Source organism: Panthera uncia, chromosome E1 (assembly GCF_023721935.1).
Source record: "Panthera uncia isolate 11264 chromosome E1, Puncia_PCG_1.0, whole genome shotgun sequence".
Lineage (NCBI taxonomy): Eukaryota > Metazoa > Chordata > Mammalia > Carnivora > Felidae > Panthera > Panthera uncia.
This window is the reverse complement of record NC_064814.1, coordinates 35,410,918-35,424,647: the sequence shown is the minus strand read 5'-3', so window position 1 is coordinate 35,424,647 and position 13,730 is coordinate 35,410,918. Positions and strand designations below refer to the sequence as shown.

The window sequence follows — 13,730 nt, the reverse complement described above, 5'->3', positions numbered from 1 at the left end:
GAAAGGTAATATGTATCTTGTGCCAGATGAAATAGTTTTCCTTCTAGAAAACTTCAAATGTAACAAATACTATAAAACAACTACTTCATATCAGTTCTCTGAAAGGGATTAAAGTATTTCATTTCTAGCTGTACCCTACATTCATTTTACGTTATCTTTTAAACCACCAAATTGGAGAGCAGGATTATCTATGGGAAGTGAATTGAAACTGAAAAGGACCACCTCTAACTATATATTTACAAGTAACTGACTATCGCAAGTCCAGTTTTGCACGTGCAGAATGGGGGATAGAGACAGTGCATGGGCTCTCATGCCTAATCATACCCGGACCAGGACCACTCATTTTTAGCCATGGATTTGATTTCTATTTCAAATTCTATATTAATTTATCAGCAAACAGCTCTTCAACTGTATCAGTTAAATCCACAGAATGCAAATCGGTAGTTAATAACAGCGGGAAGCCACGGAGAAAAGCTTGGCTGGCATTAGCAAGGGGATTCAGCCATAGCCAAGGTAAAAACATAGCCCAGTCCTGCTTCTCTTCCCTCTGGGTTCTGAGGTGTCATTCAGCTCCCCATCAGGCCTCACCTCTACTTGTTAAAACATCAAATAACACACCAAATATCTAAACATCAGATTTTCTATTTTTATTAAAAACTCACAAATTTATTCAACATGTTTTCTTTCATACAGTGAATGGTCTAATATGCACTGGAGGTCACACAAGCTTAGGTTTATCAGAACAATAAAAGACATATGAGAAATTTAATATATAAAGAAAAAAGTAGCAGCTGTTGACTGCATATTTGACCATAAAATTTAAATATTTTGGACTTTTATTTTAAAGACACAAAAATAAAACCTGTGTGGGTCTATATAAGTCATATTAACAATTCCATGAATGTTCAACAGGACTAAAAATTAGCAAAGATGTTTTTTTTTTTAAACCTTGTAACACTTTTTTTCTTTTTTTTTTTTAACACTTTCTCAGGTTGTGGTGCCAGGCACCTTTACAGTATTTGTGCTATAATTATTCTATTTGGCAAGTGTCTGAATATCATGTTTTCTCTTTGCCTTGTGTAAACAACACCTTTTTACATACTAGCACAGTGAGCTGCGAGCCCTGCAAATCTGTCAGAACATCTACAGGAAAAGAAAATGAACAATTTTGGTTGATTGCTCAAAACATTTTGTTTTTGAACAAGAGGTTTCAAAACAGGATATATTAATAAAACACTGAACTCCTGAATTTAACATTATACGTAAACAGTTGACTGTTTTTAGTTCAATAGTCTTTTTTTTTTTTTACTTTTTTTTTTTTTTTGTATGTGTGAAGGTAGAATACTTTCTTGTACAGTTGATGTTCAAGTCATTTTACTGAGAGGTCTGGCTAGAGACCATCCTTATCGAGGGTGTCTGTGTGTATCTGTGTGTGTGTGTGTGTGTGTGTGTGTGTGTGTGTGTGTGTGTAGAGCTTTGTGAAGGTAGAAGAGTTGATACTGAGGGCTTTACATTTAGAATTTTGCAATTTTCGCAAAAACAAAAACCAAAAACCCAGATAGACAAAAAATATATATATATATAGTCCCACCTGATGCACAGCAGGTCGGCGTTTCTGAAGCTATAAGAGTTTGTTGTCGCTGTTGCTGAACTCTGAGACAACACTAGTGAATTTCCCAGAGCCAGAACCCTCCTGGCTGGCCCGGGAGCGCCCCGGGCTGCTCCACCTCCCTCACCCGGCTGCGCCTCGGCCTCCCTCCCCGCGGCTCCCGGCGTCACCACTGGCTGTGCGCCCCCGCCGCCTCCGTGGCTGTTTCTCTGCAGCCCTCTGGCCAGGTGCGCAGGCTCGAAGAGTCTTGCCCCTGGATCCGGGTCCAGGTGGAAGATGGGGAGACGTCTGAATATCTCTTCCGGAGCCCCAGTTCTGCACCTTGCCAGTCAGAGCACGGATCCCAGTTCTACTTCCAGGAGGATTTGGATTCTGTTTCTTGTCCCCCTTTCCCGTCTGGACTCGCCAGACGGAAAATGGTCCCCGAGGCTGAAGGAAGTGTGTGTGTATGGGGGGTGGGGGGGTGACTTGCTTTTATGGTTTTTTTTTCTTCTTTTTTCTATTTTTCTTAAATAAAGGTTCATTTCTGTACAACCACGAACTCCGCGGACCGTGCGAGACCCCGCTACCACACGGCCGCCTCGTTCATTTCGGGCGGGTGAGACAGGTGGTTCCCGTAGCTCGCCCCGCCGTTGACCGACAGTGATGAGAAGGGCGGGCTGGGCCCGAAGACCTCAGCCGACATTGAGTGTAGAGGCCCGGGCAGGCTGGGCTCAGGGCTGGGCGAGTCCCCGGGGGGGTGCGCCAGGATGTCAGTGAACCGCTGCGCCTCGCTCGACGGGTGGTGGCCCGGCAGCGGGTGCTCCAGGCCGCCCAGGGGCGTCCCGGAGGGCCCGGACGACGGCACGAAGGGCAGGTCCACCGGCGTCTGAGCCTGCGAGGACGGGGGGCCTTGCGGGAAGAAGTCATAGTTGCCCCCGGGCCCGTAGTACTCGCTCTGGTAATCTGCGGAGCGGCGGGGAGGAGGGTGTCAGGACGGCGGAGAAAGGACGCGAAGGACAACTCGGGGAACTCGCCGTCGCGGGCTCCCCTGCGGCGCTGGCCGCGGGGAGGAGGCTTGGTGCAAACAGCGGAGCTGCTCCCGGCCAGCTCGCCCGCCTCGTTCGCGGTCGGGAATTCGGCCCTCGCTCTGGACTACCTCCTCTTGATTTACCCTCCGGCCTTCCCCATCTCCCCCACTCGAAGCGCCTCCCGCGCTGCCACCCGCTTTCAACGAAGCCAAGCCCGGCTGGCCGCTCCCCGCCTCTGGGCTGCACACTCACCTCCGTAGAAGGAGAAGGGTCCGTTGGGGATGAGCTCGCCCGGCTCCAGGCGGTCCACGAGCGGCCGCATCCGGCGCGGGCTGCGGAAGAAGGCGTGGCGCCGGGCTCCCAACGCGCTCAGCTGCTTCATCCTCCGTTCCTTGGAGCGTCTGTTCTGGAACCAGACCTGAAGCAGACACGCGGCGGGGTGAGGCTCGGGAGACACCCCCCCCACACACACACACACTTCGGGTGCGGGGGCCGATCGGCCCCTAACTCCTCTAACCGCTAGCTGGACTCAGGGCTCCGCGCGCGCGCGCGGCTGTGTGTGTGTTGTGGTGCGTGGGGGTTATGTCTGAGTAGGAACGCCAAGGGCGGCCCCTGAGCCAATGGTATACAGGATTCCCGACTGGGGACCTGGGCAAGCAGCCCTGCCCGACGTGAGGCAGTCGGAGTTGTTTCCAATATCACACTGTCACAGTTACATCTTCTGGGGGCTGTACACACATAGACACTCAACCTCCCCAAATAGTGTCAGACACACGCGGTTTCCCGTCCAGGGTCCCTGGCAGCCCCCTCCCCCATGACGGTGAGAGAGAACTAAACAGCCTCCTGCTGACACCCAGTCTGCCAATGATAGTGACACTAAAACCCACAATCTCCTTTTCAAATCCACGCAAAATCTCCCAGTGCCGAATATACTTATCCTCAGCCTCTCACTGAAAACACAGACACGCAAACTTCCCTTCACTATGCACATGTTGGCACAGCCTCTCAGAGGCTGCAAGGAGGGTGGCGGCCTGGCTGTGTGTGCCTCCCAGCCTCCCAGGCACATCCACCCACATCCTTGCAGAGCCTCCACGGGTGAACCAGACACCTAACCTTGGGCCTCAGTCTCAGGCCCAAATCATACGCAGCCTGGAGTCCTCACAACACACTGGCACAGCTGCCCAGATGCCCACCTTCCCCCTACCCCATCCCACTTTAGACCGCCAGACGCTGAGCTGACTCCAGCTCGGACCTTTTCCTCTTCAAACCAGGACTCCCCCCCCCACCTCTCTCGGGAGAAGCTCTGGGGCTTGTCTAACCGCGGCAAGAGACCCACAAAACAGGGGAGGGGGACACAGAGGGAGATCAGTGTTGTGGAGGAGCCACTGGAACTGACTCACTCCAGCATGCTCAGAGAACTCTGCGTTCCTCATCTCTGCAGAAGAAAGGGTCCCAACTCCCCTTGCAGTGTCCAACAATGTCCCCTCCCCTGGACACTTGCTGAGCTCACCGTCCCCCCCCAACTCTGCCACTACCACCACCAGCTTTGGATTGGGAAGTGGAGCAGGCCTAGGGATTTCCAGATGCTCTATGCCACAGGCCGCACCTCACAGGTCGCCAGGGTAGGGGTGTGTCTGGGCCTCTCCACTCCTCCCCCTCCAGCCTCCCTGAACCCGCAACCCTGCTCGAGGCTGGGTTTCCCCAGCTAGGCCTGGATGCTGGTGTAGAGGAGCCTGTAGGTCTCAAGGGGAACTGAGTAGCATGCCCAGGCCCCGACCTGGATGACACGCATGTTGAGGCCAGTCTCCTGAGCCAGCTGCTCCCGGATATGGCGCGTGGGCTTGGGAGTGGCAGCAAAGGCTGCCTTCAGAGTTTCCAGCTGCTTCGCCTTGATGGTGGTGCGGGGCCCCCGCCGCTTGGCGCCCAGGTTCTGGTCATCATTCTCATTGCTGCCCCCTTCCTTGTCGGATACGTTGGCGCTCTCTGAGTCCTTGGCATCATCCTGTGATGGGTCTTGGGAGTCTGGAGACAAACTGGGGTCGCTGCCCGTGGTGGCTGGGGAGAGGGAAGGGACAGGTGAGCAGCGGCCTTAGTGGGCCTCCTTCCCCCAGGAACCCCACCCCTAGCGAGTTGGGAATTGGGGCCTCACCCGAGTGGAGGCTGTTCTCTTTGGCGACACTGCTATTGCTTAGGTAATCCTCTTTGCAGACAAACTTGTTCTCGTCGATGATATAGAGCTCCTCACCAGTGGACAGCTGCTTGTTACACATCATGCAGGTGAAGCAGTTTAGGTGAAACACTTTGCTCCGCGCTCGCCGCACCAGGTCGCTAGGGGAGATGCCCTGCGCGCAGCCGGCGCATTTGGTACCGAAACATCTGCGGAGTGGAAGAGGACGGGTTGGTGAGGAGCAGCGCGGGCGGGGAGAGGCCGGGAAAAAGACGTTAGAGAAAGAGAGAAATAGAAAGTGGAGGATGAAGAAAAGGATGGGGGAAAAGAAGAGAGACAGCCAAAAAAAAGAGGCAGAATGCCGATCAAGCAGGCAAGAAGGCCGGAGAGAGCGCGGGGCACCAGTGAAAAGTCAATGGGGGAGATACACATGGTTACGGTGAGAGAGCGAGGGGCCCAAGCTGCTCCCCTCCCCCACCAGGCCTCATGCCCAGTGCTGTCCCAGAGGAAAAGAGCGCCGCGGAAGAAGGCGGCAAGGCGGCTATGGGAAGGGGGAGGGAGGCACTTCTTTTCTTATTAGATTCAGAGAACAGTCAAATTTTAATTAGAGCTCCATGTAAACGCGACCCGAGCGCCGCTTTTCTCTCCTAGCGTCGCCTCTCTTTCACTGCACAAGAACCTGCGCATAGGCTGGGGGTTGGCAAAGTCCAGTCCCACCGCGGGTGAAGAAACAGCCGCGGAGCACGCAGACGGCTGCAGCTGGGCCGCCGCCACGTTCAAGCCCAAAGCCCGGCAGGTTGGCACAAGCTAGAGTCACCGCGGGGCTCTAGGTGCTGGGCTGCGCTTTGCGGGAGCCAGACCTTTGGGGCCCACTGGCAGCTGGCACCGTTTGCTGTTCTCCGGTTCGGCTCCAGCCAGTATTGGGGACACCAGGTGCGGTCAACCGAGGTTCAGAGGCTCAGCCCGCGCTTGCTCCGGGCAAAACCAGCCTGCACAGCGCTTTTCTCCATGGTTCCCCGCAATCAGAGCCACGCTTCCCGGGGACAGTGTTGGGGACAGCGCGTTCTGGGCCTCTGAGCAAAGCGACCTGGATGGCCTCGCACCCCCACCCCTTCTCCCAGTTTGATCTGTCACCAGAAACTCAGAGAAAAGCAGAGACCAAGTCAATCGAGTAAACTGAGAGGTTTCAAACCAGTACAGAGGAATTAAAATTCTCATTTGCTTCTGTTCTTCTCGGTTAACTTGTGTGTTTGTGTGGATTTCGGGGCAAGATAGTTTAAGAGAATAAATTAAAACGCTAAACTAAGGAGGGGCGTCTGGAGAAGTCTCCCGGCTCACACGAGCCGGCCTCGGTTTTTCCCGGTTTCGGCAAGGAGGTGGTGGGGCGAAGGGAAGGCGGGCACTGCCTGGGAGAGCTCCGAGCGGAGCCTACGCCACAAAGCCGAGGTTCGCGTTGGGCGGAGACCGAACCTCCCGCCAACCCAGGCAGCCGGGAAGCCCAGGGAAAGGTCTTCCCGGAGGCTGGAGCCTTGGGGCATTTCACAAGCACCTAGCAACTTGCCTAGGCCGGCGCTGGGAGGCTGTTCGGGGTTTCAAGAACACCCTGGGATATGCAGGATTGGCATTAGGGCTGGGTTTTTCCCTGCCGCCACCAAGGCACAGGACTCAGACACTTTACGCAGAAGCCTCTGTGGTTCCCGCCAAGAACCACTTCTTCTTTTTGGAGGCAAAAAGAAGTGGCTTGGATGTAGCCCGGGCTTCTAAGCCCAGCCTGGAGGGCAAGCAACCTGGGAGGCTCGGAGAATGCAGTTGTTGGAGAGCTCAGAGCAGGGAAAGACCAGAGGTGGGGTTACAACGCCGGAGGCTGTGCTGCCCCCTTCTAGGCTTGGAGGGGCTTCTAGGCGGAAGTGGATTCAGAACCTTTCTTCCCAGGCATGTGCAGCTAAGCCCAGACCCACAATTTCCAGGAGGCAAGCAGGGCCACCTCCCGGGTGCCCTATGCACCAGCTGACGAAGAGGCGGGTGCCCGTGGGACTTGGCTGCCCTCTCCAAAGGCTGCTCCTAACGCGGTTGCTTCGGCCACGCTGACCTCTCATCCGAATCTGGCCGGCAAGGGCCCTCGGGGAGGGAGCAGCAGAGGTGCCCCAGGGAAGTACTCACCGGAAAAAGTCGTTCTTGCAGTAGAGCTTGCCTTCCCGGGAGAAGCACTTCTCGGTCAGGTTGCATTTACATTCACAGCACTGGACGCACTTGACATGCCAGGCCCTGTCCAGCACATTCAAGAGGAAGCGGTCCAGGATGGGCCTTTTGCAGCCGGCACAGTGCACCATGGTCTTTGGTTTTGGTCGGGTGAGGCCGGGAGAGAGAAGAGCAGGGAGAGCCTAGGGGATGGCTCCCAAAGACGATAGCAAGAGCTCCCCAGCCCCTCCAGAAAAGAGGAGACACACTGGGGGTGCAGGCCAAAACCCGCACCAGGAAACCAGAAGGGGGTGAAAATGAGGCTGATGCGGGGCGGAGGGCACCTCGGTGGAGTGTGCAGCCTGGGAGTCCCAGGGCCCCGGGGCACCGCAGCCCCGCCGAAGCTCCCGGGGCGAGGAAGAGTCTCGGGCCGGCGAGAAAGCCACTCTTCTGCCCAGAGCCCGCGGAGGAGTGAAGGTCACCGAGAACGGCGACGGGAACAGAAATAAATAAAACGGAGACGGAGAAGGAAAAGGACGACGCAGCGAGCTCGGGTCGCAGGGAGAGCGCCGTGGAGTTCTCTTGGGCTTGAGGTAGAGCTGTCAGAAGTCAAAGTGCATCTGCTTTTGTCGGAGTATGAGGGCGGGTGTGTGTGTGCCGGGCTGCCTGCCACCGGGATTTCCCCTCCTCTTTTTATAAAAGAAAAGAACAAAACGAGTAGAGAAGCTTTGGATCCTAAACTGCCTGCATCGCGCAGCGGGTCCGAACGCGCCGGGCGCCCGCCGTGGGCCTGGGGGAGGGGGCGGGGGCAGGCCAAGGGAGGGGGGAGGGAGGGAGGGCAAGGCAGGAGGAAGATCTCGTTGTTGATGGTTGTTGCGGCTTAGGTTTCCCCCCGTTTGGAGAAGTGTTTGTGTCAGTCGAGATTGCAGAGGGACAACTCCAGGCGGACGCAGCCAGGTGCGCTGGCTCACTCCCCACCGCCCCAGCCCCGTCACCTCGGCCCGTGGCCTGCCTGGCGGCCTCCGTGTTTTCGGGACGGCCCTCCCTGCTCCTGGACTCCTTCGGGGAGGTGATACGGTCTGGCTCCTCACCGCGCCTGGCCGTGCATCGTGGCTCCAGTCACAACTCGCGGCCGCCTGGGCGCGCAGCCCCGCATCGCTCGGCCCGCGCTCGGGCTGCCTGCGTCCAACCCCACAGTCGCGCGACTTTCTTTTCCTTTTCCCCCTTTTTTCGTTGTGGTGGCAAATCTGGGTTTCCTTTCTAGCCTTTCCTTCCTTCCTTCCTTTTTTTTTCTTTTGCAGCGGGAGGAGTCAGGGGGAGGGGGAGTAGCTTGGAGAGCTTTAAAAAAAAAAAAAAAACGTCCTGGTGCAGCAGCTACAGTTCTGCGAGGCTGGAGCAGCTCAGCAAGGGCCGCTGCTGTCGCCGCCCAGGCCGCAGTTCGTTGCTGGCTGTCCCCGGACAAGCGTCCCTCTGTCCCTGGTCTCCTGGCCCAGTCCGCCGCCCTGGCGCGTCTCTCCCCAGCTCCGGCGGCTCGGTCACTGCTCCTGGCTGTTGGCTGAGCTCTGGAAGCCCCCTCGCCTTAATGCAGCGCCCGCCGACGTCACCGCGGCCTGCGACCAATCAGCGGCTCGCGGTCCCTCTGTAAACCATTCTGCATCCCCCGGCCGGGGAGAGTGCCGGGAGACCGCGTTTAGAGGATCAGTGGCGGCCGCATCCGCGGCCGGGCGCGGTGCGGGCGACGGGCAGCGAGGTGCCCGAGCCCCTCCTGCTCCGGTAAGGCCTCGGTTTCGATGGGAAGGACTGAGAGCGCGGGAGTAGGAGCAGGCGGAGGGTAGACTACAATTGGAAGGTGGGATTAATCTAAAGTTGAGCCTTGTTGAAGGTTGGGGTGCAGCTGGGTCCGGGAGCCCCGGCGGCCCTGGTGCACTGTTTGACTTTGCAGTTCAGCGGGTGTTGGGCTTTTCTCTCTCTCTCTCTCTCTCTCCCCCCCCTTCTCGCTTTCTTGGCCTAGAAGTTTGTCCCGGGCACAGCGCGCGTCTTTGGGGGAGTGGGGGAGGGAGGGCGTTTGGCAGCAGAATCTTCTCCTCCGGTCCCTCCAGTGCCTCTTCCCCCAGTGCATCCAGAGTCCACGGGTCTTGGTCTCCCGGAGATCTGGGTGTCTGTTGCCCGCAGCGCGGTCTTGGAAAGTTGATTCCGGCGGTTTCCTGGTGGGGGCGGGGGAGACCGGAGGCGCGGCGCCCGGGAGGGGGAAAGGAGTGGGTGGGGAAGCGCCTCGGGTGAGGAGTTGCAACCCAGGCGAGAAGTTGTGAGAAAACTGTGATCCGGAGACACCTTTTACATACAAAAAACAAACGACTAGGCGGGAAACCGCAGGGCCTCAGTGGCGGCTGGTGGGTGGTGGTATGGCAGCGGGAAGCTCCGTCTGGAGCTGCACTGAGAGGCTGCAATGGATTCGGGTGTGCAGCGTGAGGGCAGAGTGGGCCCGGCTCCCCTCTTCCCCCGTTCCAGGCTCTGGGCTTGCCACAGCTTCCCGAGACCACCGCAGACCGCACCCCCTGTAGTTCACTCTTCAGGGAGCCCTTCCTTCCCGAATTCCGAATATGACCCTCGGGACCACTGCCCCGGGGCCCGTTATTCCAAATGTGGGGTTCAGGTGCGGGTCCTGGGAACCTCAGCCTCCAAGAGTCACTCTATTTCCCTGGCCGAGATCAGTCAAATTCCAAATTCCTTTCCGACAGCACTACTTCTGTGCCAAACCGGGATTTCTCCTGAGGTCTGAAGGTGTCAGGGCTGGGCAGTCCTGTTTTTGCTCCTCGTTTTTTGTTTTTGTTTTTGTTTTGTTTTGTTTTGCTGGGGGGGGGGCTGCTAAGAAGACGCATTCAGCCCTACCGTGGAAGAAAATAAGGACGGGCAGCCAGCCAGGTCTAGCTGGCATTTTGGAATTGGCCTTTCGATCCCACTAGTGGTGTGGGACTCAGAGATTCCACACAACGGCCGGGGACTAAGTTGGGGGAAATGCGCGCTGAAACGCAATTACAACGAACCTGAGCGGGCCTGGGATCCAGCTCTCAGCAAACCGAATACCCTCTTCGGACGAACCGGGTAGCCGCTACAGCGAATTTGGTTTGCGCTCTGTGGGAGTGGAGTTTTAGGGCTCCGCCCACGCCCCTTCTCTGCCTTCGAGCTTCTGCCCACACCACCCTGCAATCTCGAGGCCGCCGTCAGCTTCCACCTTGCCTCCTGCTTCACCTTTTCATCAGGAGCCAAAGCCGAGGCGGTGTGCGCCTTTTTGGCGCTCCGCGCATCCTGACCTCTGGTTGCCGGGCCTCTAACAGCTTCTCGACAGCCCCTCCACACACACCTGGGCTGGGGCTCCCGGATGCAGGGAAGGCGGTGTTGGGGCTGGTTATCTCTCTCTAATCAAGACCCCCCCTGTGGGCCTCTCTCAGGGCCCGGCTCAGGGGAGGGGTAAGAAGGGAGAGCAGTTCTCTAACCCGGCAGCCCAGCTTCGCGAGATCCGACTGGGTTTTCGTGCTCCTGGGGCAGACCCAGCGGGACAAGCCGATTCGCACCCAGTGCTCCAGCACGTGCGGAGGCGCTAGGAGCTGCTTGGCTCAGGGGTCCCCATCTCCTCCCCTTGGAGCCCGAGGTGCCTCCCCAGCCCGCTGGGTTGGATGGGGCCCGCGGGGAGGAGCTGGTCCAGTCGAGCCATCCCCACGCTCTCCCCCCCCCCCCCAGCTGTCCTGGTTCTCGCCGCAGCGCCCTCGACCAAACCGCCCCTTTCTGGAATCTAAAGCCTCGGAGTCCCGAGTGGCTCAACCCCCGCCCCCGTCCCAGCTGGGCTCCTTCTCATGCAAAGCAGAGGGGCCGCGGGGGTGGAGGGCGGTCGACAGGGACCTACGGGGAGACAGCTGGACCCGGCTGCTGGCCCTTCCTGAACCCAAGGCCCGCTGTCTCCCTTCGAGTGGACAGCAGGGGGTTGCTCCACCCGTTTAGGGGTGCAGGGATCTAGGGACATCGGCATAGGCCGGGGGAAGAGGGCCCCTCCCTGCTGGGGACCAACGCGGTAGGGGAGTTGAGAGGACGAGGACAGGATGCAGGCTCTGGGGCATCAGGCTCTGTTTGTCCCTGTGTCCAGATGGTTCACTAAACAGGTCTGCGGGAACCAGCCCTGGCGGCTACCACAGAGTCCGGCAGCGCAACTCTAGGCGCGCCTCTTGGCTCCTGATTCTAGTCCCGATTTAATGCCTCCGTGGCGACAGCACTCTGTATTAATGCGGTTTTTTTTTTTTCGTTTCCATTGAGCTTTTATTTTAAAACGTATTTAGTCGTATAGACATGGACAGAAAACGGACCCAGCTTTCCAAATTAGCCGCTTCTGAAGGTTCGCAGCCCAGCTCTGTATTTAAACCAATGGCTGCTCCGTGAAGAGCGCCAACCTCCCCTCCTTACTCTCACCGCCACACTTCCTGCCAGCGTCCTGAAGTACACAGCGCTTTCCTACGCCAGGACCTCCAAGTCGCACAGAACCACAACCACGCACACCGCCCCAGGGCCTGTAAACTCTGCGCGGGTGCTGTGAGAGTCAGTTTCGAGGCGGAGTTTTCGCTCGGTGGCAGCGGAATAATCCTCTCCACTTCATCCCCAGGCTTTCTTGGAAAAGGCCCCAGAGGGGCCAGGAAGCGCCTTTCACAGTTCCAGTCTCCCTTCTGAGAAGCGCCTTGAGGATCAGTCCGGGAGGCCGGACCCCGCTGGGGAGCTGGGGTTGGAGGGGGTTCTGCTAGCCCTCCCCAGCCGCCCTGCAGTTTGAGAGGGTTGAAGGCGTCCTCTCTTGCAGTCCGCTTTCCTCCCGCGACCTCCGTGGTTCCAAAGCCCTAGATCGCCTGGCTCCCTGACGTTCTCGAGTGGCTTGCGCGGCCCAAGAACCCAAGCCTGCCCCGCACGGTCAGCTGCTGTAGATCGAGAGCCGCGCCCGCCCCTGGCCGCTTCCCTCCTCGCCCACTCACTCACTGTGCAGCCCACTAGCCCCAGAAAAGGGCGGCGAGGCCGTCAAAGGAGGCGCTTGGGGCGGAGCGGACTCTAGGCGGTTAACTTTGCGGGGCGGTAGGAGTGGGGCGCAACCAGCCTCGCCGGTGCAGGCAGAGAGAGGAGAGAGCGAGCGGGTCGTCTCGAGTGGTCCGGGAGGCCGCACAAACTGCGCACAGACCCGGTAGGACGTCGCGGATGGGCACGGGAAACTTTGGCCCAGGGCCCTTGGATCTGATCCTACTTCTCCAGCTCTCTCCTTTCCCTTTGCTCCTGACTCAGGTTGTCCTAATCTCACTCCATCACTCACTCCTGGTGATGATCTACGTGTGTGCACCACTTTACAGTTTATATCACTATCTCCCCTGAACCGCATAGTAGGAGGGGGATTGGTTTTAGCTTCTTTTTCCCCAGGAAAGAGTGCCAAGTTAGGGGGTTTGCCCGAGATCCCTGAGCCAGGGCACTGCTGAAGGTGAGAAATTTGGGGTTGGGGCTTGTCACCTTGGATTGCTGTGCACTTTGCCCCAGCGGTGGCTTCCAAGTTGGGGATGGGAGAGGGTGGGGGACCGCGGGGCCGGGAAAGGGCAGCATCCGGCCGGGGCTTCACGGTGTGAGCGCTCTGGCTGGGTAAACAAGGCTGGCTTCCCACGAGGGCTGGGGAGGGGGGGTACCCTGGGCCGGGGCTGGGGGGTGGGGCGGGCAAGGTCAAGCGTGGCGATCTCAGATGGAAGGCAGCGCCGCGGAGCAAAGACCGGTCGTTGATAGTCACGGAGGGGAGAGAAAGAGGGACAGAAGTGAGTGGAGAGGGACAGAGAGAGGGAATAAGGACAGAAAACTAGGGAAAAGAAAAGCAATGCGGAAACGCATGCAGGGATAAAAGGAGGGAAGGGGCGCTGGGGGCAATGCTGGGAGGAGCAGAGGAAAAGAGAAGAGACCCAAAAAGACACCCACACCCAGGAGACATAAAAAAAGCGGCGGGCAGGGAGAGGTGCGCAGCCGAGCACCCGCAGGTGCTGGGGGGGACATCTGGCAGGACTCGAGGGTGCGAGGGTGTGTGACAGTCGTGCTCGTAGGCGGGAGAAAAGGAGGCAGAGTGTTTGGTGGGCGACTCAGCGCCCGTGGAAAAGCGTGTGAGCGGCTCTGGGCAGGAATCCAACAAATAAATAAAACGTCTAAGCGGCGTGACAACAATGTGTATTTGGGTGCGTGCCCGTGTTCCTGTGTCTGAACACACACTCACACCCAGTAAGGAAGACAAACGGGGCTCGCACCTCAGAGTAATTAATCCTCTCACTAATTGACTCTCTCCCCTTACCTAATGGTGGTGGTCAGTGCCAACATCTGGAGAGATATCAAAGAGGGGGGACCCCCAAAGCTAACTACGTTTGGGACTGGGATTGAATTCTTTCTGGACTTGGCAGCTCTAAATCCTCCCTCCGTGGCGGCAGAGTTCAATAGATGTTGCTGCCTCACCAGTCTCTCCATGTTTGCATTAATGAAAATCTCCTCCTATTAGGGATGGCCAGGAATCGTCCACATATGCGCTGAAGCCCTTCATCAATCTCAGGCTGAAAGCCACCCACTTACACCTCTGCCGGATATTTCCTACCTTTAGGCAACACCAAGGCTCCCCCTGCCCCACTGTTCCCCCAGAAGCCCAGGCCCTGCATTCTCTCTGTCACGACTTTGTCTTCCCCAGAGCCTGGGTTGTGTCCTGCAGCTCTTAGTAGAGCAGGTGGAA

At 57.6% G+C, this 13,730-nt stretch overlaps 1 protein-coding gene across 1 annotated transcript; it reads right to left on the bottom strand.

Moving 5' to 3' along the window:
- Positions 1–624: 624 nt before the first annotated feature.
- On the bottom strand, positions 625–7,440 carry LHX1 (LIM homeobox 1). Its single transcript, XM_049636536.1, has 5 exons — positions 6,947–7,440; positions 4,769–4,995; positions 4,397–4,674; positions 2,872–3,037; positions 625–2,554 (listed from the first exon to the last, which is right to left on the bottom strand). Exons 1-5 carry the CDS (start codon positions 7,114–7,116, stop codon positions 2,175–2,177), a joined length of 1,221 nt encoding a protein of 406 aa, XP_049492493.1. The 5' UTR covers positions 7,117–7,440; the 3' UTR covers positions 625–2,174.
- Between the last annotated feature and the right edge of the window lie 6,290 nt (positions 7,441–13,730).